This window comes from Rhineura floridana, chromosome 5 (genome assembly GCF_030035675.1).
Source record: "Rhineura floridana isolate rRhiFlo1 chromosome 5, rRhiFlo1.hap2, whole genome shotgun sequence".
NCBI classification, from domain to species: Eukaryota; Metazoa; Chordata; class Lepidosauria; order Squamata; family Rhineuridae; genus Rhineura; species Rhineura floridana.
Genome location: NC_084484.1, coordinates 134,327,017 through 134,352,069, shown reverse-complemented (window position 1 = coordinate 134,352,069; position 25,053 = coordinate 134,327,017). Strand labels below are relative to the sequence as shown.

At 42.9% G+C, this 25,053-nt stretch overlaps 1 protein-coding gene across 16 annotated transcripts in view; it reads left to right on the top strand.

Annotated features, from left to right (window-relative positions):
• BBX (BBX high mobility group box domain containing) overlaps positions 1–23,703 on the top strand; it is a 215,088-nt gene extending 191,385 nt beyond the window's left edge. For 14 of the 16 annotated variants that reach the window (XM_061628132.1, XM_061628125.1, XM_061628127.1 and 11 more), the window contains 4 exons: positions 669–817; positions 2,748–2,933; positions 12,726–12,915; positions 20,959–23,703. In XM_061628132.1, coding sequence (XP_061484116.1) covers positions 669–817; positions 2,748–2,933; positions 12,726–12,915; positions 20,959–21,046 — 613 coding nt within the window. In that variant the 3' untranslated portion in view covers positions 21,047–23,703. The remainder of the gene's footprint in view (positions 1–668; positions 818–2,747; positions 2,934–12,725; positions 12,916–20,958) is intronic. The other 2 variants (XM_061628136.1, XM_061628122.1) reach the window with 1 other exon arrangement.
• The last annotated feature ends 1,350 nt before the right edge of the window (positions 23,704–25,053 follow it).

Sequence of the window (25,053 nt, the reverse complement as noted above, 5' to 3'; positions counted from 1 at the left end):
ACTAGCCCTAAGTCTTGCTGCTGTTTGCTTCTGGGTCAAATTTAAGGTGCTTGTGCTGACATGAATAACTGAAGGAGCTCATCTCCCTGTACCAGCTTGGCCATGTCTTTAGATCTTCAGAGCAGACCATCCTGTATCTCCTGCCACGGGGATGTGTACAATATGTGGTGACGTGGGAAAGGGCTTTCTCTGTGATAGAGTCTTGCACATGTGGTTAATAGATCTCTGCTTTTGTAATTGTTTTAACATGACTGATACATTTTGGGGGGTTGTAATAGCATTGAATCCTGTCCTGAGGTCAGTTCTGATGAAGTGTGGGTCAGAAATATATTAAATAAATAAATCAGTCCTTCACTAAAAAAGGAAAATGTAAACCAGGCAATGTGTTCACTTAGGTTGCAGTCTTATCCCACTCTTACCTGGGAGTGAGTCCCATTGACTCAGTGGGACTTATTTCTGAACAGATTTGTATAGGTTTGAGCTGTTAGGCTTTTTCTTTATAGTACAATAGCAGCATGGCAGTATCTAGAAACGCAATCGTGGGCAGAATTCCGTATGGAAAACTGTAGGAAAATGGTCCACATGGTCTGACCTGGGGCCCCTTCTTGTTGATGTGTAAAACTCAAAAAAGTAAAAAATGTTGTGGTTTTTTGTTTTCCATTTTCTAGCTTAGCAAAGCTGGAGGAAGAATTTGAGAAAAAATTCAACAGCCTCCCTCAATACAGTCCTGTCACATTTGACCGGAAAAGTGTATCTGTTCCAAGAAAAAAGAAGAAGGTTGGTGGCTGCTTAGCAGATCTATCAAAATCTAACAAAGGTAAGAGGCTCTGGGCAGTCAATTCCCAGTTGTTCAGAGCCACTACGCTAGGTCAGAAGCTTTTATAATCTCATCTCACATAATGTTTGCATGTATGAGGGGATATGCAGTAGAGATACATATTTTATTTGATTATGCCAGAATTTTCATACCTTCTCCTTCCGTTCTTGGTGTGTACGTGTGTATGGAGAGGAGAGGCAAGTTATATCTTTGAAAACCAGGGCTGCTATATTACTAAAAATGCTTGATTTGCCTGTTTAATATTTTCATTGCATAAAGTTCCAAGAGTAGCATTTTTTTAATTATGTCACTAATGCTTCTTTTAAAAACTTCATTCTTTTTTGTCCTAAGGTGAGTAAGTAGTAAGATCAACCTTGAATCCATTGGGTGGCCTTGAACAAGCTTATAATTTCATTCGGAGACCTCATTTGTGAAGTGTAAACAAATAATCCCCTATTGAACATGGATGATATCAGGACTCACATAACTATAAAGGGTGTAGGCACTTAAAGTATAATTGTAATGGACACAATCCTCCAGTGATTGAGCCCCACTGAAATCAGTGAAACTAGAGGTTGCTTCCACACTTAAACATGCTGTTAATACTTTTCCGCCAATCAGCTAGAAGATGAATTAAAATGTTGGTTCCATATGGCATGTCATATTACATTATATTATCCATGGCTGAGACTGTTTTATAATATTTACTCAGAAATAAGTCTTGTTTAGCAAAGGTCCTCTGCATATTTAATTAAAGCTTTCCTCCTTGTGGGGAAGAAACCAGTAATTAAATGCCACAACTCTCAGTGGGAATCACGATTAATTAAGGGTATCATGGGCACACACATACACAAATCTCAATATACATACCCTTATTTTTAGATATAGATAGATAAGTCTCCCTCACTTGAGTGTAGAAACAGTAGTACTTTCTCTATTCACTCTAAGCAGGGTGCCTCTGCAATTGTGTTTTAAATGGGGGGAAAATCACAATAAAACAGGTGAAAAAATAACAGGACAGTATAGAAAATACTGGAACGCAACAGTTGGCTACTGTCTTACCTCAATTATTTATAAAAAATGAATGAAGAAAGGATTGCGATTTCATATTAGATAACTAGTATGGAGGCATTCTGAATTGCTTGTTTCTCTCTTACTTGCTTTCAGTGGGACAAGTGGAAAAGAGCCATGACTAATGTTTGGAGGATCATGCCTATTCATTAACAAAAAGTCACTTTCAGAACAAAAATAAAAATGGAACTCCACTGCCTTTAGAGAAAGTTGCTTTGATTAAGAGAAAAAGGTTGACAAGCAGCAAAACTTCTGCTTTGAGGCCTCCTATACTGCAAGTCCAAAAGGAAACCCACATCTAGCATGCGGAGTGCTCCTATGCTACACTTGACTTCTGACAGATAGATAGTATTGTGAATGGTCAGCTGTGGACATTCCAGTCACCAGTTAGACATGGGGAATGGAAACCAGGGATTATATTCAACTAAGTCCTACTTAGAGTAGACCCACTGAAATGAATGAGCCTGAATTAGTCATGTCTGTTAACTTCAGTGGGTCTACTCTGAGGAGGACTAGCACTGAATACCACCCCAGGCTACAGACTCCAGCTTAGATGTCCTTTGCTTCTTGTAGTACCTACCTAGCTGGCGACCAGACTCGTATTTAACAACAGGAATGGTCTAAGGTGGAAGTGGGTAAAAGGGAGGCAACTGTAGCAATGCTCATGCAGCCTATATAAAATATATCCCTGCATTTTCTGTTACCATTCAGAATTATCCTATGAAGCCTGGTTCTGACATTCCATTTTAGTGTTCATATCCCAGTCAGTTTAAAAAAATAGCCAAAGTTATGAAGTTTATATAATTCTATCTTTTGCTAGCAGCTCAAGTGGCTTGTTCCATTTCTTCCATGTTTTCAGGACACAAAGGCCACAGTGAGCCACTGTGGAAGAATAAAAATTCTGTGTCTCTCCTAAACACTCCAGAGTCTGCAACAATGCAAGAGCCTTTGGTTGGCAGCCAGAAGAGAAAAGCAAGAAAAACCAAGATCACACATCTGGTCCGGACTGCAGATGGCCGAGTCTCACCAGCAGCAGAAGTTCTGGGTCAGCATTTACCTTAATTTTTCTGCATAGTTCTGGGAATTCAAAACATTTGAAAGGGGCATGGTTTTGTGTGAAGAAATCAGGAAGTGGAGTTTAGGGATGGGACTGAGCAGCTAATTCCATCCCATTTTGATCTTGCTGGCAGTGAGTTATAGGTTTGTTCCATCCCATTATGTTCCCTTCGGCCCCATTATTTTCTGTCCCATTCCACCATATGCATTTTTTACACACTGTTTACATAAAATGCACCCTTCTCAAATGTTTTTCAATACATTCATTAGTAAAATACATATTTCATATGCGTCATGTACATAAAATGTTATTTTTGTGTGCACGTTTTTTGCACTGGAAATGCATTGCAACTGGGAGTTGTGTTCAAATCTGCAAACATGTTCAGGAGCATTTCATCAGATCAGTCCACTGTCAAAAGTGGACTGAACAAATTCTTCCCCATCCCTAATAGAGCTCTTGAAGATCGTGGCGGAAACTGCATCTTCCTCATCCTAATATCAGCAGTATGTTGCACAAACATAGCAACTGATGCAGATACATCCTATGATACTAAATATAATTTGTATCCAACAAAGTTGTCCCATCTGTACAAGGACATCCACTTTTCAACAGAACTTCCCTTCCTCTTGTCCCCCCCATGAGGGTCTCCCCATCTGTTCTGTTTCTCCCAACCCCCTGGACCAGATCTGGGGGAGCGCAAGGAGAGGGAGGGAAAGTTCTGTTGGCAGTTGGAAATCCTCACATGAATGAGACAACTTTGTTGGATACAACCCATTGCTCTGCTCTGCAGGGTTTTTTGGTGAGTGGAATTGAACTCTCTCTCACGCACACATATTTAGGAGGGAATAGCTCTGAAACAACCCATCAAAAAGTAAAGCACCATATTAAAACCAGCTAAAATATCATGCTATTATATACTATACTGTTAAAAACACTGTATGAAAAAATGGAAATTTTCCTTACTGTGAATTTCTATTTGTAGATAGAGCTGGAGGACAGTCCTGGTTAAGGATGACTCCTCCTACTGGTCGTGCCAGACAGGGTCTCTAAACTTCTTAGTCTTCTCTCCAGAGGGAGGAGCCGTCCCTCTCTCCAGACCGAGCTGACAGAGCAGGAACAACTCCTCAACCTCTTATCGTCAACCATGCAGACATTCTATTGAGTTGAAGCCTATACAGGGTAATAACTAGAGAAAGGTTATAGACAGAAACAGACAACTGGGAAGAAATGTCACACAGCAATAGAGACACATATTACTAAACATTGTGTGAAAATGTAAGGTGCTGACAGAATTCCTAAACCCCCAACCCCTCGCTCCAGAAAGTCACAGCAGAGGAATGAGAGGTGAGAGGAATGTCCTCTAGCCCAATCTACAAGTAGAAATTCATGGCAAGGAAAATTTCCATTTTTGCTAGATAGGACTGGAGGACATCCCTGGTTAGGGATATAACAGAGCAGTATACTGATACACTGGTTCCTTTGTCTAGGGAGGCAATACTTTCTGGAGCACCTTCCTACCAAATGCAGCATCCACTGAGGAAAATGAATCTATTTTGTAGTGCTCGATGAAAGTGTGTGGGGAGGCCCAGGTGACTGCCAAACTGCTGCTACCACCTGTCAGGTCCCACCAGTCAGGATCCTGGTTTTTATTTGTTATCTCACCGGCTCTAGCACAGATCTCGCAAGATCCCACTGCTAGGCAGCAGCACCAGGCACTCCTTGTTTCACAATATTGCCTTAGGACTTTGCCTTAGTCCCCTTCTGGCCTATTGTTACTTTGTGTCTGGGTGCACTTGCAGGCCACAACCCCCCTGTATCTTTATGCCTGTAAAGCATACAGCCCTGGGTTGCCCTGGATACTTGCCACCTCTGCCACCATTTGATACTGTTTCTCTGCACCTTGGTAATTACCCCTCCCTCCCTTCTGGTCTGTGTAAACCCCAGCCAAGGATCAGGCTTTTGGTAAACCAAGAAATTATTTATTTATAAACACCAGGAAATAATAAGATTACTTTAGGTATATTTAACAAGCGTATGGTTTCATATAGTGTCACTCTTTATGTTTCCAGTCATATATAATCTGCCTCAATACTAGCCAAATATAATCCAACCCACAACCAACTCCAATCAACCCAAACTCCACAACCAACCAACCCTCTCTCAGCTGTCATCCTCTCATTTATACCTTCAGCCACTCAAAACGCTCAGCCAATTATCATACAGCATTCTCTAGCATTCTAGCCCATGTACTCCCCCCTCTCACTCAATCCACTTACCATGTATACTTTAATAAACCTGCACTTACCATATTTACAGTTATCAAAATACAGGGGCATCACATCACCCCCGAAGTGAGTGTGCTGTGATACCCAAGAAGGTTCCTTACCCAACGTCTCATATCCTTGTTCTATCGCCACTCTTAGTGGGAGATAGACAAGGTTGTCAGCTTACACCCTCTCGGTTTTCTGAGAAAGACACAAAGAGGGCCTCTGATCTCCTGAACTATAATGTATGGTCTAGGACAAGCAGAGTGCCTTCTTCACATCTAAGGAATGCCACCTATGTTCCTGAGCACAGGAGGGAGTGGGACAAAAAGAAGGCAGAACCACTTCCTGAGACCTGTGGAAAACCAAGTTGACTTTAGGTAGAAAGGATGGATCTGGATGGAGGACCAGCTTATCCTAATTGGGATCACACAGTTGGGGATCTGAAGATAAGGCCCCTAACTCAGAAACCCTGCATGCCGAAGTAATGGATACCAGAAAAACTGTTTTAAAGGTCAGCAGGTTCAGGGGACAGTTGGCCATTGGTTCAAATGGCGGATCCGTTAACGCCGTCATCACCCAACTAAGGTTCCAAGTTGGGAACCTATGGACCATGTGTGGTGCAACCCTGTTTAGAAAGCATTTGATTAAAGGGCTGGACAAGAGCATGGGACACCCCCCCCCCCAGGCTGAGGAAAATGCTACTGAGAACAGCTGTGTGGCGCCTGATGGTTGCTGTGCTCAGTCCCTTATCCAGACCTGACTGAAGGAAACACAAAAGGACCTTGACATCCCTGGACAATGGTTCAGCCTCATTCGCAGAACACCAGGACAAAAATACCTTCCACGTAGATGAGTAGACACTATTCATGGATTGCCTACAGGAAGCCAGCAGAGTGTGTAACACTTTTCTTGTCAGTCCCATGTCTCTCAACCAGACCCGCTCAGCCTCCAAGCTGTTAGCCAGAATAGGTCTGGTTGAGGGTGACAAACTGGACCCTGTATCAAAAGATCTCGTTGAATTGGTAGCTGCCATGGGGTCCTGACTGACATAATCAACAAGTCTGGAAACCAAGGGCATCTTGACCAATACAGGGCCACAAGAATCAGTTCTGCCCAGTGTCCGAACCTGCTGGATTGTGCACTGTATCAACCCAAATGGGGGAAAAGCATATAGAAGGCCTTGCAGCCACTGCATCTTGAGAGCGTTTGTACCCTGGGCCTGAGGACGTGTTCTTGTGAAGAACCTGTCTATCTGCATGTTTTCAGGGTTGGCGAAGAGATCCATTATCGGATCACCCCAGCATCTCGCCACCTGTTGAAAAACTGCTGGGTTCAGCTGCCACTCCACCTCCTTGATTGCTGTCCTGCTGAGCCAGTTGGCTGCAAGGTTGTTTGTGTCCTCCAGGTGTTTGGCCTTAATGGAAGCAAGCTGACGCTCTGACCATTTCAACAGACACTCTGCTTCGAGCATCAGACACCTCGATTGAGTGCTCCCTTACTTGTTGACATACGCTTTCGCAGATGAGTTGTCAGTGCATATAAGAAGTTTCCCTTTGATCTCTGACCCAAAAGCCCTCAGGCCTACCCTGATGGCCCATAACTCCAGCACATTTATACTGAGCTGCGATTCCGCCACTGACCAGGTGCTCTGTGCCACATTTTGATCCACCATCTGTACAGACTTGTGTCTGAAGTCACAATGGAGCCCCCCATCTGTACAGACGTGTGTCTGAAGTCATGATAATACGTGGCGGATCTTCCAGACTGACTCCTTGGGTCAGCCGCTTCAACCACCACCTGAACTCTACCCTCACGGCTGAAGGAAGGAGTAGAATTGTGTCCTGATGCGGTAGAAGGAGCTGTTATAGTGTCCTTGAGTAGAATTGGGCCCATGGAGCCATGTCGTATGACGAGACCATGAGCTGTTGGAGTCAAGCTAGAAGCATCAGGTCCATCTTGGGGGATGAAGCTGTTTCCAGAAGCAGTTGATTGAGTTTCATCACCCTTTCTTCAGTGAGCCTCATTCGGAAGAGGCACATGTCCAGCTGCACCCCCAAGTGGATAGTCACTTGGGATGGAATCAGCATGCTCTTTTCTGTGTTTACCACAAAACCCAGTCCTTGGAGCCATGCTAACGTGCGGTGAGTGTCTATATGGGACTGGCTCTCTGACGGTACTCTCACCAGTATGTCATCCATACAGATCCCCATCGTTCAAAGATAGGCTACCAGGGCTACCAGTACCTTGGTGAAGATCTTCAGTGCTGAGGAGAGGCCGAAGGGCAACGCCGGGTACTGGAAGTGTTTGTTGTTGTATGAGAACCGGAGAAACCGCCTGTGTTGCCTGCAAATTGGAATATGCAGATAGGCCTTGGAGAGGTTCACAGAGGTCAACCAAAGCCGCTGTTATGAATTGGAGAGTTTCCATTTTGAAATGTTTTTGGCCACCCATCTGTTGAGCCATTTTAGATCTAAGATGGCCCTCGTATCACCATTCTTTTTGGCTACTAAGAAAAAAATTGAATAGACTCCTGATTTCCTCTCCAGTGGAACCACTGGCTCTATTGGCCGAATGCTCAGCAAGTGCTGAAGGTCCTCTAGGTAGCTTTGGTGCTTCTCTGGTTTTCAGGATCATGGGGTGGGCAAGAAAAGATCGTGTGCAGCTTGGACAAACTCTGTTGCATATCCCATGGATACTGTCGCCAGCACCCAATTGTCCGAAGTGAAGCACCTTGCTCTCACCCTGCAAGGGATCTCTGGAGAACACCAGTCAAGAGGAGGAGCCCTTTTGGGCACCTTTCTGGGGTCTCCCTGAGGAGAAAGACACACCCCCTAATTTTGTTGAGGATATGCACCCACCACCTCTATCCTGTCTGCCCCTGCGAAACCTGTTGGAAGACTGGCCTCTAAATATGAAGGACTGCCTTGAGGAACGAAAAAACTGGTTCTATCTGTTTTTCCATTCCTCTTTTTTAGACATCGGTAGTGCTTTCTTCTGGTCTCTAGTCTTTACCAGGTGAGCCTCCAGTGATTCACCAAACAACTTGGAGACTGAAAACGGAAGGGCAGTGAGGCGAGTCTATAACTCTGCATCCACTGCCCAATGTCTGAGCCATATATTGCACCATGCCACGTTACATGCCACCATGGACCGTGAAGCAAATCGTAAGGTGTCCATGGATGCATCAGCAGACAGAGCTGAGGCATACGCCATTTTCTTTAATCTGTCCTTCATGAATTTTGGGACATCGTCCCTTGCACCCAGGTCTTCTGCGCACATAAACACTGCCCTGGAAAAAACTGAGGAACTGGCCACGGCCCTAAAGCCCACAGCATCTGCCTCAAAACTCTTGTGAAGAGCCCCTTCGACCCGCTTATGGTCCTTAGCAACCCCTCCACTTCAGCAGGTATCACTGCTGAGCAAGCAAGGGTCCACTGTGGGAAAACACAACCATGCCATGATGCTGCCTGCAAAGACATAGGACCAATCCAAACTTACCTCGATAATCCACATTTTCCATATTTGCTTTGTCATTGGATAGTCCCCACCTTGCCTGTTTGTCTGCTGCTTTCAATGTTAACAAATCCACTGTTCTCGCACCCAGACGTGAAATACATTCATTGCTGTTTTTTCCAAAGCTACGCCTGTCACTCCACCCCTATGAGCCAATTGGTCCGCTAGCTGCCCCCCTCCCATGTACGCCCAAGCACATCTGATCTGCATTTCAGTGCACAGGTGCTTTTGAGACTGGGCGGAAGAGCGCGAAAGTTTGAACTTGCTGTGGGTTTTGCAGTTGTGGCAGACTTGTTTGGTGCAAAAAATATAGTTATAGACCTTTGCAGATGTTTGCTGGCATGGCACATTTTACCTTCAAAAGCGTCCTCTCATTTCTCCTCCCCTCCCCCTGGGTTAGGCTGTCTTGCCCTGTATGCTTACCCGGGAGTAAACCTAGCTGAACTCCGTCGGGAATTACTTTAGAGTAAGTGCGCAGGTAGCAGGACTGTGGCGCTGTGACTTCCTCGGTCCAAATCCTCTCCCCGCTTTCTCCATCTGTAGAAGAGAATCTCCCTGTCGGAGGAGGCAAGCAGATCAAATGTCTCAGCAAAGCTTTATGAAGGGGGGGCAACAGAGTTGTTGGGAGCCTCAGATCTCTTTCTCTCCCTTCCTCTTCTCCCCCCCCCCCAGCTGGTGTAGAAGCCTCTCATGAGCCTGGCTGTACCACCACCTCCCCCCTGCATTTGGCTTCTTCTCACTCAGGAATTATTTAGTTCTCCGTTTGGGCTTCGATTGGTCATGCGGCTTCCAAGCAGGAACACCACATTGCCCATTTTAAAGGAACCGCACATCCTCCCCACCCCCAGTCCATCCCAACGCAGGACAGCAAAGAAAGCACCCCTCCCCGGCTGCCGCCAAATGCTGTTTGTTTCCAAGAGGGAGGTGCATGTATAAACTTTGTTGTGATAGGTTCAATCAACTAAACCTCTCTAGGGAAAGCACACGCAGCCGAATGATCTGGTTTGAATACACACTCAAGATTTGTTTTTCCCGGCACGCCCCCCCATGCCCCATTATCACGAAGCAATCATAAAGTTGCAAAACAACACCACACACACAATTAAAACCAACAAAAGCTATTAAACACATCCTTTCCCTCAGCTTCAGGCTGGGCATTCTCATGCTACCATTACAAATAAATGTATACATTTGATTCTGTGCAAATGCAGTTTCACATCTGTGCAGAACTGCTGGCAGCACCCCAAACACGGCCCCATCACACTGATTGGTCGAGATTGGTTGCTCTTCGTTCTCACGCTATTGGTTGGGACGGAGAGAAGGGGCTCAGAATCTGATGGGGAAATGCCCATGGACCACCCCTGGCACACCTATTTAGGCAAACTCCACAGCATTGCATCCAAGCTCTATGAAAGTAATGTGATTGTTTTCTGCTTTAGGAAAGCATATCACATTTTTCAAGGAATTGAAAATGCAGATTTGTGAGTGTGAAAATCCGCAACAATGAGCAATGTTGTATGGACCACGGAGAACACAAAGCGATCAGATTGCAGATTATACAGTCATTTGGACGGGCTTGTAATATTTCTTTGCTCACTTGGCAGGCGGCCTTGATTTGTATGGCGATGCCCATTCCGCATCCCACACATCATCAAAAGCATGGAGAAAAGGAACAATAACTGGCTTTGCGTCAGTTGAAGGAAAAGCCTTTTTAGCTCCTGCCGAAGCAGACTGGGCAGGTGTGTCTCCTCCCTCCTCAGTCTCTTGACAGCTGTAGCACTCTGTGCATCTTCATGAGAAGGGGTTGAAAAACCTCTGAGGCAAAGAGCCTAGGGTGCGCCTGGATCATCTCATGTTCCTCTCCTGACAACTCTCCCTCTTCCCCGTCAGGTTCAGGGGAATCATCCGAATCAGACAATGCTCCCTGTTGACCAGTAACCTGCTTGGGCAGCTGTCCTTGTACCTGCAACCCCTGGGCTGATGTGGGTGTGGGGTGTGTGTGTCTGAGCAGCTGAGTGGTCCTGTTGACTTATAACACCCCCACCAGTCCACTGCATCCAGTAAGATCCTTGTCCCCTGTAGGGGCTGCCAGAACCCCCTCCCCACTGTGTGATGTGACGGGATGGGGGTTTGCCCTCCAATATGGTGGCAAGAGACGTGCCACCCTGGCTGGTGGCTGGAGGAGAGGAGAGGGGAGATCTGGAATAGCTGTGGTGCGATGGCAAACTGCTATATATCCCCTCCTTGCTAGAGCCGCTAGAGTGAGATCTGTGCCTCTGCTTCCCCTTATGGGAGCGCCTGCATGAGTGTGCCCGCTTATGTTTTAAGGGCATGGCTAATGGAGCCAGTGATTTCAGAGGCTAGAAACACCTTAACCCATGACATGACCTTGGGAAACTGGGGGAGGGGCTTCCATATCTTCATCATTAATACTCATCTCCCCCGCTGCCCCCGCTTGGAGATGGAGAGGCCCAAGGCTGAAAACTCGTTGAGCCTTGCATTTCCCTAGAGTCCATCACTTCTCCCGTGTGACTGGAATCTTGGAGGGAAAACGGAGAAGGAGCAGACAAAGTCATAAAAATGGTGACCGCAGCTGTTCTGAGCTTAGGGGGGAAAGTGCAGGAAGCCTCCGCGATGGCAAGCCACCTTAGCAGGTGCCGCTCACCCCCCTGCTGCCTTTAGCATTCTGAATTCGGGGTTAGATACCTCCAGGCAGCTCATCGAGCTTGCTCTCAGGAAGGGGGAGGAGCCGGAGACCACGATCCCACTCAGTACTGGTGTGGTAAGAAACACAGCTTCGGAGCAAGGAGTCATTCTCCCTCCCGAGGTGGCTGCCACTGTTGCTGGGACGCTGTGGCTAGCCAAGCCCCACCGATGTCTAAAGCACCTCGTGTGGCACCCAAAAAAGCCCAGCCGGGCTTGACAAACGTCCCAAGCTCACAGAGTGAAGGCAGGGGGAGAGGGAGGAAGAAGAAAGGACAAACGGAGGGGGAAATGGCTGACTTAAGTAAGAATAGAAGAACGACTGGAAGAAGAGTAATAGGAAAAAAACAGCTAGAAAACTGCAAAAGCCAAAAAAAAGGGAATTTCTGAAGAGAGAGAAGAGAAGACCCAACCTTCAACTAGCTGCAGGCAGGGCCTGTCTGGAGAGAGGGACAACTCCCCCTGGAGAGGAGACAAAGAAGTTTAGAGACCCTGCCTGTCACAACCAGTAGGAGGGACATTGAGTATAAAAAGTAGCAGCAACATCAAGATCAGTATGAATAGCCAGGAAAACGTCTTGTATGCAAAATCTTCCTTTCTTAGTGGAAAGAGAAGAGTGAAGGTCAGTGGCACCTGGTTGGCCACTGTGAGAACAGGATGCTGGACTAGGTGGGCCACTGGCCTGATCCAGCAGGCTCTTCTTATGTTCTTAGTAGTAGCAGGTGGGTGGGGCATCAAGGTTGGGGCTGTGCAGCCATTCCTGCCAGCATATCTACACAGCCCCAACCTCAGCATTGCTCTGCTCTGTCCCAACACCATCCAGGTAAGCTATAGCAATTCCAGTATCCGGGGGGTGGTTCCACAGCTCTGTCCCACCACATTGGCTGCTACTGGGGAAGTGGCTGGGCAGATCTCAGGCTGGAGGTGGGTGGCATACTCTGAAAAAGGATTAATCTCTGCCCCAGAGTATGCTGATTTTATGTATTTTAAGTGAACTTGTAGTTGTTATCACTTGAAAAAAACTAGTGCAAGATTTTTGTACCCCGATGAAGACTAATATGGGCATATTAAGGAAAATATATTAGCAGTTTTTGAGCATCAGTTTATGGTCTGACCTCTGGTTTTTTACTGCCTTTTGCCTCAAACAACCAGCACTGCTTTGAAGAAGGCAGGAGCACTGACAGAGGCCAGCATTTTTTTCTCTGACAGGGGAGGGAAGAATGTATGGCACCACTTGTTACAGGTTTAGGAGTCTCTTCAGTTGTTGTTTAAATTTTACATTTTGCTTTCATTGTAGAAGAGAAACCAAAGGAGCAACAGCAGTGTAGTCTTCAGAAAGGAACAACAGGGATGGACTGCAATGAGGAATCCTTACAAAACACGGAATTGGAGGAAGGCCACAGTATTACATCGGACATGCCATCTGTCTCTGCATTCTTTAGCCTAGCTGCTCTGGCAGAGGTAGCAGCAATGGAAAATGTGCACAGGTCAATATGTGCTTTCTCCCCCTTTTGGCTAAAAAACAACTGTTCATTGCAACATCTGTACCTGCATCTGAAATAAAAACACCCAGATCAAGCAGCACTTGAGTTGTCTGCTGTGTTCTAGCTAAAAGCCATATTTCTACAGGTACAGATGATACGGTACTATTCCTTGCATACACTGGATTGTGTCCAGTGCAGCATTCATGAAAGGATGCTCTCACGAGCAGAATTTCCTGCTCTTCCTCCCCACTGCAACTCCTGTGAATCCCCAAAAGGCTCTCCTAAGGATCGGGGGCCTGGGAATGTTCAGTGAGAGGGACGACTGTATTCATTCTTGCTGCTGCCATCTTAGGCAGTATACCTCTGAATATTAACTGCTGGAAACTGCAGCAGGGGGCAGGGAGAGTGCTGTTGTGCTCAGGTCCTGCTTGTGTGCTTTCTATGGGCGTGTGGTTGGCCACTGTGAGAACAGGATGCTGAACTAGATAGACTGCTGGCCTGATCCAGCAGGCTCTTCTTGTATTCTTAGAGCTCCCTGACTTATATCCAAGAGTTTTCCTGAGGGTCTCACATCCCTGGCCTTTTCACGGGGTGCAAAAGGAGGGAGCAGGGAATTTGCTTGCATGAGCATTCTTGTGTGAGTTCTGCATTGGATACAATCCCATCCCTGGTCAAGTTTAGTGAACCTTTTTAGTTCACATGCCTGCTTCTCTGTTTAGCACAGTTTGTGTGTTCAAGACAAGAAACCAGAATGAAATATGATGCATGTGTTTAGGCCACAGTTCTGGGTTTCAAGTTCAAATATTAACTCAAACGCATTTTCTAAGGAAGCATGAAAATTCAAAATATATTATAGTGTGTTATCTGCTTTCAAGACTGAGATGTCAGAATGAACCTTTATGTGCAGTCAGGACACTAATATACTTTCCATATTCAGACTACAGGTGTTTGTAGGAGGGCTAGAAAGAATTGTTTTAAAATACACACACACAGCACACTGAGATATAATGAAATTTAGGTATATAAGTTTGCAATATAATTTTGTTTGATTTTTAAAAGATCAGCTTGAATCCTGCAACTTTTTTAAATGAAAGTTAGGAAAGCGACAGAATGAGAAGATGCAGGATGTGTTTCCACAGTGAAGCTCCCAAACCCTTTGCTTCATTAGTGTGCACAATGGGATCTGTATTCAGTATTCCATTTGTTGGTCATTGTTTTCCTTCTTTGTTTGTAATATATTAACTCCCTAGAACACTGAGACAGCAAAAGGAAATTTGGTACACACATTTCGGAAACAATTCTATGTGAACTTCAAAATACCAACTTGATCACCCATACCTGTTTTCAAGCTAGATGGGGAAATATGTTTATAACTCTGTAGTGTGATACATCCCCCCTCTAGGATGCACACCTTAACATGGTGAGGGGGTTTCAGAGTGTTGAAGAAGCTGAGAGCAGTGCCGTCAGGCGTCTAGACCAAGAGGCTAGACTCCTAGCAGGGGCACCCAAGGCAGAATGGTCAAAGCTGAGACACCAGACTAAGATGCATCCAAACTCAGAGGAAGGCAATGATAAACCACCTCTGAATATCTCTTACCATGAAAACCCTGTGAACAGAGTATCCAAAATGCAACATGAGATAGTGCTGGAAGATGAGACCCCCAGGTTGGAAGGCACTCACCAAGCTACTGGAGAAGAACTCTACAGCACTGGAGGCATTCAAGAGGCAGCTGGAGAGCCATCTGTCCGGAATGCTTTGATTTGGGTTCCTGCATTGCGCAGGGGGTTGGACTTGATGGCCTTATAGGCCACTTCCAACTCTATGATTCTATGACAAGTACGAGTAGCGCTGAGACTAATGACGCAGCTGGGTCAAAGCCGAAAGGAAGCCCAGAGACTGATGCGCACAGATGCAAAAGGAGAGTCCGGAGTTGTATGACACACACAATAGGAACATGGAATGTGAGAAGCATGAACCAGGGAAAGTTAGAAATTGTCAAGCAAGAAATGGAATGTATCAACATTACAATACTTGGCGTGAGTGGATTAAAATGGATCGGAATGGGACATTTTCAGTCAGGCAACTACAAAATATTTTATGCAGGAAATGAGAAATTAAGAAGAAATGGGGTTGCTTTAATAGTGAGAAGTGATGTAGCAAAAGCAATTAGGAACTACAACGCAAGGTCTGAGCAAGTGATATCAATGAGATTAAATAGGAAAGCTATTAACATAACCAGCATCCAAGTCTATGGTGCAACAGCAAACGCAGAAGAAGAGGAATTGGAGAGACTTTACACAGAAGTACAGGACACACCAAAACAAGATGTTCTGATAATCATGGGGGACTGGAATGCAAAACTAGGGAACAGAAGAACTGGGAATTGTGGGGAAATGGGGCGTAGGAGACAAAAATGAAGCAGGAGAAAGACATTGAATTCTGTGAAGCCAATAATTTGTTTCTTGTGAACACATTTTTTGAGCAACCGAAAAGATGACTGTACACATGGACATCACCAAATGGTCAATATAGATATCAAATTGATTATATAATTGGTAGCTGAAGATGGAGAAGCTCCATACTTTCTGCAAAAACAATACCAGGAGCAGACTGCGGTACAGATCATGAACTGGTTGTATCGAAAATCAGAGTAAAGCTGTAAAGAAGAACAACAAAGCAATCATAATGCCAAAATACAATTTAAATAACATCCCAGAAGAATATAAAGATCAAATAAGGAACAGATTTGAGGCTTTAAACTTAGTTGACAGAGAACCAGAAGACCTATGGACTGAAGTCAGACATTATCAGGGAAGAATGCAAAAAGACAGTACCTGTCATTAAAAAGAGAGAAAGACCTCAATGGATGACTGAAGAAACTCTTCAAATGGTTAAAGAGAGAAGGAAAGCAAAAGCAAAAGGAGACAGAAATACTGTCAGAACCCTAAATGCAACAATACAGCGACTAGTACATAGGAACAAAGAAAACTATTACAATAGTTATTGTATAGAAATAGAAGAGGACAACAAAAAGGGAAGAACCAGAGCCCTGTTCCAAAAGATTAAGGAAATGAAAGGGAAATTTAAACCACGAATTAGGGATGTTGAATAATCAACAGGGGAACACACTGACTGACCGAGATAAAATAAAAGGAAGATGGAAACAATACCCTGAAGAACTCAATAAAAGAGGTGCCAGGATGACAGACTCATTCATGGAGGAACCGTTTGATGAAGAATCAGAAATTCTAGAATGTGAGGTGAAAGCTGCTCTTAAAATACTTGGAAGAAACAAATCACAAGGAACAGATGGCATACCACTAGAGTTGTTACAAGTTACTGAGACTGAATCTGTCCAAATGTTGACAAAAATCGGTCAAGAAATATGGAAAACTAAACAATGGCCCACAGACTGGAAGCGTTCATTATACATCCCAATTCCAAAGAAAGGGGATCCCAGGGAATGCAGTAATTATTGAACTATTGTCTTAATATTCCATGCAAGTAAAGTAATGCTCAAGATTCTACAACAAAGGTTCTTACCATATATGGAGCGAGAAATGCCAGACATCCAAGCTGGATTTAGAAAGGGAAGAGGCACCAGAGATCATATCACAAACATAGGTTGGATAATGGAACAGACCAAGGAATTTCAGAAGAAAATCACCTTGTGCTTTAGAGATTACAGCAAAGCCTTTGTGTAGATCATGAAAAACTATAGAATGCTTTAAAAGAAATGGGAGTGCCTCAGCATCTGAGTGTTCTGATGCAGAACCTATACTCTGCAAAAGAGGCTACTGATTGGTTTCCCATCGGAAAGGGTGTGACACAAGTGTATTTTATCACCCTATTCATTTAATCTGTACGCAGAACATATCATACAGAAAGGAGGATTGGACCAAGATGAAGGAGGAGTGAAAATTGGAGGGAGAAATATCAATAATGCAAAGATGTATCACTGAATACTAAAGTCAGGATCATTCAGACCATGGTATTCCCGATTTCTATGTATGGATGTGAAAGTTGGACAGTGAAAAAAGTAGATAAGAGAAAAATCAACTCATTTGAAATGTGTTGGAGGAGACCTTTGCACATTCCATGGATTGCGAAAAAGACAAATAATTGGGTGTTAGAACAGATTAAACCGGAACGATCATTAGAAGCTAAAATGATGATACTGAGGTTATCATACTTTGGACACATCATGAGAAGACCTGATTCACTAGAAAAGACAATAATGCTGGGGAAAACAGCAGGGAGTAGAAAAGAGGAAGGCCAAACAAGAGATGGATTGATTCCGAAAAGGAAGCCACAGACCTGAACTTACAAGATCTGAGCAGGGTGGTTCACGACCGATGCTCTTGGAGGTTGCTGATTCATAGGGTCGCCATAAGTCGTAGTCGACTTGAAGGCACATAACAACAAGTGTGATACCTACCTTGAAGATTGAGATACTGAAATTAAAGTTGGTGCGCATGTCCCAGACACAAAACGTCAGGTTCAGACCCCTCAGGTTAAACCTCACAACCGTTTTAAAGAGAAAGAAGGCAGATGCAAAATAAGGTTGTGACTTGGTATATGAAGAAAGGCTTCCCAAACACCGTACTCCACTTATTTTAAAAAACTTATTTTGAAATTTAATGAGTGGTGAGAGTCCTGCCTCAGAGTACAATAAGTGGAGGAAATTATCTTTATAGTTCCTAATCATGTTTGAACAGTGATCTTTAGTAGCCACATGCAAATGTTTGCATTTTTAAGGCTTTAAACAGCATCAAGAATGCAATACTTCTTAAAATAAATATTGCTATATCTGTCAGGTCTTGACATGGGTCACTCTCCAGGAGCCTGGGCTAAGAGAGAAGCTGGCTGTTAATCCAAGATGGCCAGAAGCAGATGCATTGTCCAAAACAAGTGAGGAGTCATGTTTTGAGGTAGAAATGGAGTATCAAAAGGGCTAGGAGCAGCAGGTGCACAACAAAAGCCAGGTAGGGGTCAAGATGGAATTGGGGGCAAGGGGCAGGAACTTAGGCAGAGTCCTCACTCACGATTAAAGTGCTGAATCTGAAGTGTGAGGTTAAGGTGTTTTAGGGTTGGGTGGATAGACCCTTGTGGTCAGCTGACTTGAGTATTCAGGCAGGCTGATATTGGTTCCTAGGTGGTACCCTTGAAGTACGGAGCTCAAGTTTGCTGGGTTTGGAGAAGAAATGGAGTGCTGTTGGTACAGGATGTAAGGCACTATAACTTGACCTCTGAAAGCTCCAGTTTGAGCCCACCCCACATGTTATCTATGAGTATCCTAATACTCCTTATCAAAGCTGCTTACTTGGAATCAAGCCTGCTATTCTGGCTTGCATTCCCTTGTTATGGATTCTCTCTGTTCGTCAGTCATGCTTTTTAGTATTATTTGCCCGTGCAGACATTTTCATATTGAAGCTGAACCCTTCCAAATATTTTTTAATTGGAAAGCATGAGAGACATACACATGCTCATAAGGGAAAGGGTTTAGGAGTAACATGCAGGGAAAGTAGCTTGATAAACAAATTGGGAATGTGAGCAGGGAGTTCCTTTGCTGATACATTCCAACAGGAAGAAGAGTTGGCACACCAGAACCCCTCTTCCTTCTCGGGCTTGCAAGCCCCAGGGGAGAATCTCAGCAATTGTTCTAGAGACTTTCCAGTTTGTTTGCACTTGTTAGTGACCTAGCCTCTGCAACGATTTCCTTTTTTCCTTGTCTTATCTTTTCAAAGAAGATGGGAGTGCTTTGTTCAGAGCTGCTCATTCCCTGGAATGAACAATCACATATAGCCTGTCCTTGATTTTAAATTTTAATTCAAGTTTTTGACTTCCCAAAATATATGAAGTTACAACCAAGGAATAATTTGCTTTTAAATTATGCTGCCCCTCTTTGCAGCCTGGACATTCATGCTTAAAAATTGGTTTTCCTTTCTTATTATATCTTAAATTAATTAACAAATCCTCTCTACTGTATCTGAAGACAGAACATGAATCACTGCTTCTAGAGTTAACATTCAGAAATAATGGGCATATCCAGACTGTTGCTATTTTTGCAGGTGGAATTCAGTGACATACCAGCAAATTCAGGTCACACAATTAGAGTTGACTTGGAACTCTTGAGCGTCAAACCCACCTCCAATTAAAAAAATTTTTTTTGCAGTAAGGAAAGTTATGGGGGAAAGCGTGGAATAACAATTACTTGACTCAATATCGTCTAACTTTCCTGCAAACAAATCAGGATTAATGTTCAATAAACAGGTAGTTTGGAAGCAATTCTAGTTACACAACAAAGTCGAAGAGCAACTCTGTGGGAAGTAAAGACAGGAAACCATGTTTTCTAGCTACAGTAGGGCCCCTCTTTTCAGCATTCCACTAATACGGAGTCAGCGGGGCGATCAGCTGGAGGGGGGGCTGGAGCTCCCCATGCTCCAGCTGATCTCGCCAGAGGAGGGGAGGATCAGCTGTAGTGTGCTACAGCTGATCTACTCGAGGGTGATCAGACTCCCACACACAAGCTGATCGGGCCGGAGGAGGGGAAGATCAGCATCCATGTAAGGAAATTCCCTGTTATATTTACTGACCAGATGGCTAATCTCTAGTGATCTTTCTGCACCTCTCACACTCTCAGACCTTGCCCCCATCACAATGCTCACTTTCTGAGTGTCTTTCCATATTTTTAAAAGGTGTTGTCTTAACATTGACCAATAAATTGGTTTTTATTTATTTATTTAATTTATATCCCACCCTTCCTCCCAGCAGGAGCCTCATTTGTTAGATTGGTGAGAGCCAGTCTGGTGTAGGGGGTGTGCGGATTACTAGGATTCAGCCTCCCCACTCAGCTCATTATACGTGTTAAATAGTCCTGTTCTGTTTGGTAAGATTCATGTCTGTAAGGGCATATATTGAAAGCATGACATATTTTTAGGTGTCGTATTCAGCTTTGTATGTTTGATTGTAAATCATGTAGAATACTGAGGTACTGTTAGAGGGGGTATTTAAGTACCAATTGCTAAGAATCACAAGTGGAGAGAATGCTGTTGGGCTTCCCATAGGCATCAAGTTGGCCACCATGAGAACAGGATGTTAGATTATATGGACCTTTGGCCTGATCTAGCAGAGCTATTCTTACATTATAGAAGGCTCCTATTGTTTCTGCAATGTGCTCTACATTTACATTTTGCATCTTTCCAAGTAACAAAGATGCAATTCAGAGTTTAATTATATATTTGTGTTTTAGAAGGAGAGTGCAGACCTTGACTTAGGCCTTGTTTTAATCAGTTTAGCTGGAATTGTTCACCTTTGCCTGATGACTAGTTAATTTTAGTGGTATTTTAATTTTTTATATTGTATTTTATCATCTGAGCTATTTTGGAATAGAGATATGGTACTACAGTTACTATTATTTATTTATAAATATTTCTTTATTCCTGGGAGGGCATCCTTTTGCATATCTCCCTGCCCTTGGGCAGAAAGGAGGTCTGCCCTTGAAAAGAGGGGCCTACCCACAGAAGCTGCCACACAGCCACTGTAGAAAAAACTGTATCTGAACCCTTCTGTCATCAGTGCTATGACAGCAGAGAGGGCAGAAAACAGAGATCAGGGATGGTTTTGGGTCCCCTAGATCCAAATTCCTCCTGTTTATCCAACACACCCCTGGGACAGGGAGAAAATATGCCACTCATGGAACTGGCATACTTCTTTCCCAATGAGCTACCTCTGCCCACCTTCCACCCTAGCCAGCGCAAGATCGATTTGGTGGTTCCCTGCCACAAATAGTCTTCCCCCCCCCCACCCTCTTTGGATTGCTTCATTATCATCATCATTATTGCATGCATCTTACTTGAAGTAGACCCGTTGAAATTAATGGGCCTAAGTTAGTCATTGTCATTAATTTCAATCAGTAGGACTAGCATTGGATACAGCCTATTATTATTTTATGTGCTGTCTATGCCTAAGCTGCTGCAGGAACTCAGAAACAAAACTTTTCAGATTAATTTTGGGTTCACATCCCATGTGTTCTTCTTTTGCAGGAATCAGAGGACAGCATCTCTCCCATGTGATGGACAGCCAAAAGAAATGTCTCAGGCTCCAGTGCTTATTTCCTGTGCTGACCAGTGAAGCTCTACCCTATTGTAAAACATTGTGCTTTACTTAATATCCTAGCCTTGTCTTTACCAATGGATGCTAGTCAGTCCATGTGATGGAGGAACCCATAGACTGAAAATGAATGGTTCATGTTCAGCGTGGCACAGATTTCACTTATAGCTTGGTCAGGTCCTGTCCGGTTTGGGGCACAGAATCTGCTATAAGGGTGATTTTATTTTCTCTGTTAAGGAACAGAAATGAAAAGATCCTGGAGCTTTGCTTTCTATTGAAGGTTTTTAAGGTGGTATATACGTAGTTACATGGAAGAGGCAGACTTTATTGTAGCTCACACAGCATCTGTTTTATCAACAAGAGTATGGAAAATAGTTTCATATAATAACTAGCTACTCTAAACAAAAATACAAAAGGGGGGGTGAAACTGACGCACTGCACTAGTTACTAGATATTCTTAGTCCTTTTTGTACATTAAGATTTTTTAAGTTCTGAGATGGTTTATATAATAGGTTATGCCTACATTTATATTTTAGAGTGAATTTAAGAACCTCTTTGGAGAATTCAAGAAAGCCTGGGACAGATGTACCATTGTCAGTGGCGTATGGGTGGCTGTATGGCCCAGATGTTCTGCACTTTTTTGAATTTGCCACCTGGCTGGTAGAGTGTATTGGCAAAAAAAAGTTGACAGGCCCTATTTTGCTTGATTTCTTTTTTTAAATTAAGCATACAATAATGAGGATGAGATTTGCATTTGAAGCAAAGGTCTGGCACATTGATAAGAACAATACTGCAGATTACTGAATTGCCTTTCAAGCCTTGGAAGGTTCATTTATTTTTTGGACAGAGGTCGAAAATGACTATGTGGGGAACTAACACAGTGAAACAGGAAAAAAAAATACTATTAATATGTTGTTCAGAAGTGACCTTACACTCTTTCAGTGGTGGTGGTGGGGACTTTCAAATTAACGTGCACATTGATGTACATATCATCCATTTTACAGACACTGGAATTGTCATAAATACTATGCACAGTCTAAATTGGCTTCATTGGTTGTATGAAGTGCCAGGGCTAGTTTGGGATGGTTAAGTGCTGAGTGTTGTATAAGTGATGACTGAGAAATAATGTTACTAAATTTAGGCTGTCAAACAGATCACTTTCCAGTTCATGTTCTTCGTCTTTATTCTATGTTGTGACTTACTGCCATGCACATATCTCATGCCAGAACAGAATCCAGCTTTTTTACTCTTTATTTCTGTTTCTTAACCACTCCTCTTACATTAGTTGTCTATGATCCCACACACCACACATGGAGCAGTCAGGGCTATATGTGCACAGAGCCCTTTTCAAAAACGTTGGCCCCACTAATCAGCTGCTTGATGTTAAAAAGCTGATAGGCAGGATTTTAGCTTTTGGGGATAAGCTCCCCCCTCCCCATGCACAGCTCCAGCTATTTGATCAGGGAAGGGAACTGTGCACCCATCACTTGTTTGTGCACACAGTTCCTCATCCAGCTAGGGATATGCAAATGGAAGCCTGTTTCCTCACCCATATAACCCCTGGCTGGATCAGGGCAACATTGTTCCAAACAGCAAAATAAGCATTTTTATTAGATATAAAGCTCAACACAGGGTACTTCTTCCACAGCACAAGATGTTTCCCTACATATTTTTCATCTTAGCACAAAGACTTAACCAAATGCTATTGACCAGACCCCAGCAATAATTTTCTATGAGTCTTCTCTCTGGTGGAATTTTGTGATAGCGTTTAGTTGAGTGAGACCCTTTTTTATTGATTAGGTCTCTAAATGATGAGAGTTTACACAATTTTATCAGGCTTTCTTAATTTATACTTGACAGAATTGATAAAGGATGTGTGCTTTGGGTTTTTGTTTTTGTAATTGGATTTAATAGCCATATGAAAAGTGACTCTTAAAACTTGCTTGGCTTAGCCTTTAATTGTTGTAATCAATGCATGTCTTTCAGTGTCTGTGTCAGAAACAACCTCAAACAGATTACACACACTTGATGATAATTACAAGGAAAGTGTCACTTCAGCCCATGTAAAAAAAAATCAGAGACTCCCTTAAAGAAGAAGGAAAAACACACCTTCGACAAGAATGAGAAAGTTTCATGTTTTTTAGAAAATTCAGGTAGAAGAATCTACCACGTGCTGCTGGAGCATGTGGTGCTATTTTAATAGTTCAATTTTGTTAACATTTTTTAAATTATTTTAACAAAACAAAATGCTGTCATCATGCCATTCTGTTGGACCTATATTGTGGTGGCTTTGGGGGTGTAAGACCATGAACTGGCTATGGTTCAAACATTGTAAGTAGCTGAAATCCAAATATCTTATGGTGCAGCCTCTTCATCTTGACAGTGGTACTAACATACAAACTCTGTTGAACCCATTAGAATAGATGCATTTTTGCTGGAGTATCATCATCCATCTGCCATTTAAATTTCAATATTGTTCCTAAAATATTTCTTTATATGAATGGTACCTTTGTAAAAGATGCATAAAATTAGCTTTTTTCTATGTGAATTAATATACCTTGATTATCTTCCTTTCTTAAACCTCATTGACTATCCCTTAGATATGGGACTGGATTTGAGTCCTTTACTGAATAAGAGTGTTTTCTGATGCTTATAAACCTTTCTGTAGATATGCTTAATTTTTTAAGCAATTAGGCACTGAGAGTAGCAGAAATCCTGCAAAGCTTTATGGTTTATTTGGCATGCACTCCACTTCGAAGTCCTTTTTGCACAAGCCCCATTGACATGAGCAGTACTGTGTTTTAATGCAGCTCCTAGTCATTTCACTGGTGCTTCTGCAGGGGAATCTATAGATGGATGGTGCCCTCTGGCTGTTTTCCCCCTCTGAATGATGTCTTGATTTCAATTGAGAGATATGCTGTAGCCCTGAATTTGTTAGAATGGGCGTCTCTAATTTCAGGTAGACAGACAATATGTTAGCTCCCCCCCCAAAAAATATCAAAACAACAATGTACTGTTTGTTTAGTTTTTTAATTTCCATTACTCTGTGGTGTTTTTTTTTTAAAAAAAATGAATTGTGACATGTATTTTTGTATACCTGCAATGTGACCCATCAACTTATCTCCATGAATTGTTTTGGAAACAAAAATGTTGCACCTTAATTATTTCAAACGAACCAAAATATTATGTTGTTTGCTTTCCTGTTTATCCTGATACTATTGTATTATAGTTTACCAAACCCATTCTAACTTAGCAAAAGCTTTCAGTATTTATGCATTTAACCATATTCTCTAGATCTGAACCTGTGTATGTCTTTATTTGACAAAAAGAATTTAAATAAGATAAACAAATTATTCTTACCTTCCTCTATGGTTTCTTAATGAAAGTGAGGATATATTTCTCAAGTGTAAATTTAGCACTATCCCATTTTCTTTGTTTTTGTTTATTTATTTAGTGACCTTTGATATTTCATGTAGTTTTGAGGTATACACATAGTAGCTGATACTGCAAACAGAATCAGCTGGGAGAAGGATACTGTAATGTCATTTTCATGTAATTGTGTTAGTACTGTATTACAGGGTGGGGTGGGGTGAGTTCTGCAAAGTATTTAACATGTACATTTGATTTTGATTCTCCTGTTAGGGTGTATTCCAGATACATGACCAAAATTGATGTAAAATCTTGTGGAGGTTATATCATGCTGTTGTACTTATGACAGTATTTTTCCCTGGATTGTACTGTGATTCCAGAAATAGGATATATTTATTTAAGAAGATATAGTATGTTTTTTTACTAATACAATATCCCAAAGTTACGAGCGAAGGAGTTCTTTCTTTGTCACACTGTCCAGCTTATGGTTCAGTCCATGACTTTCAGAACTGATTATAAAGTGTTGTGAATGTGGGATAGGCATCAGAGAATGCTGATCTCCAAGTTCTTTTTATTCGGCAGTGAATTTTGCTATTTTTTCTAAACGGCATAAGTAGCATAAATGTAGCTGCTAGTCATGTGATAGTTGCTGGCTCTAT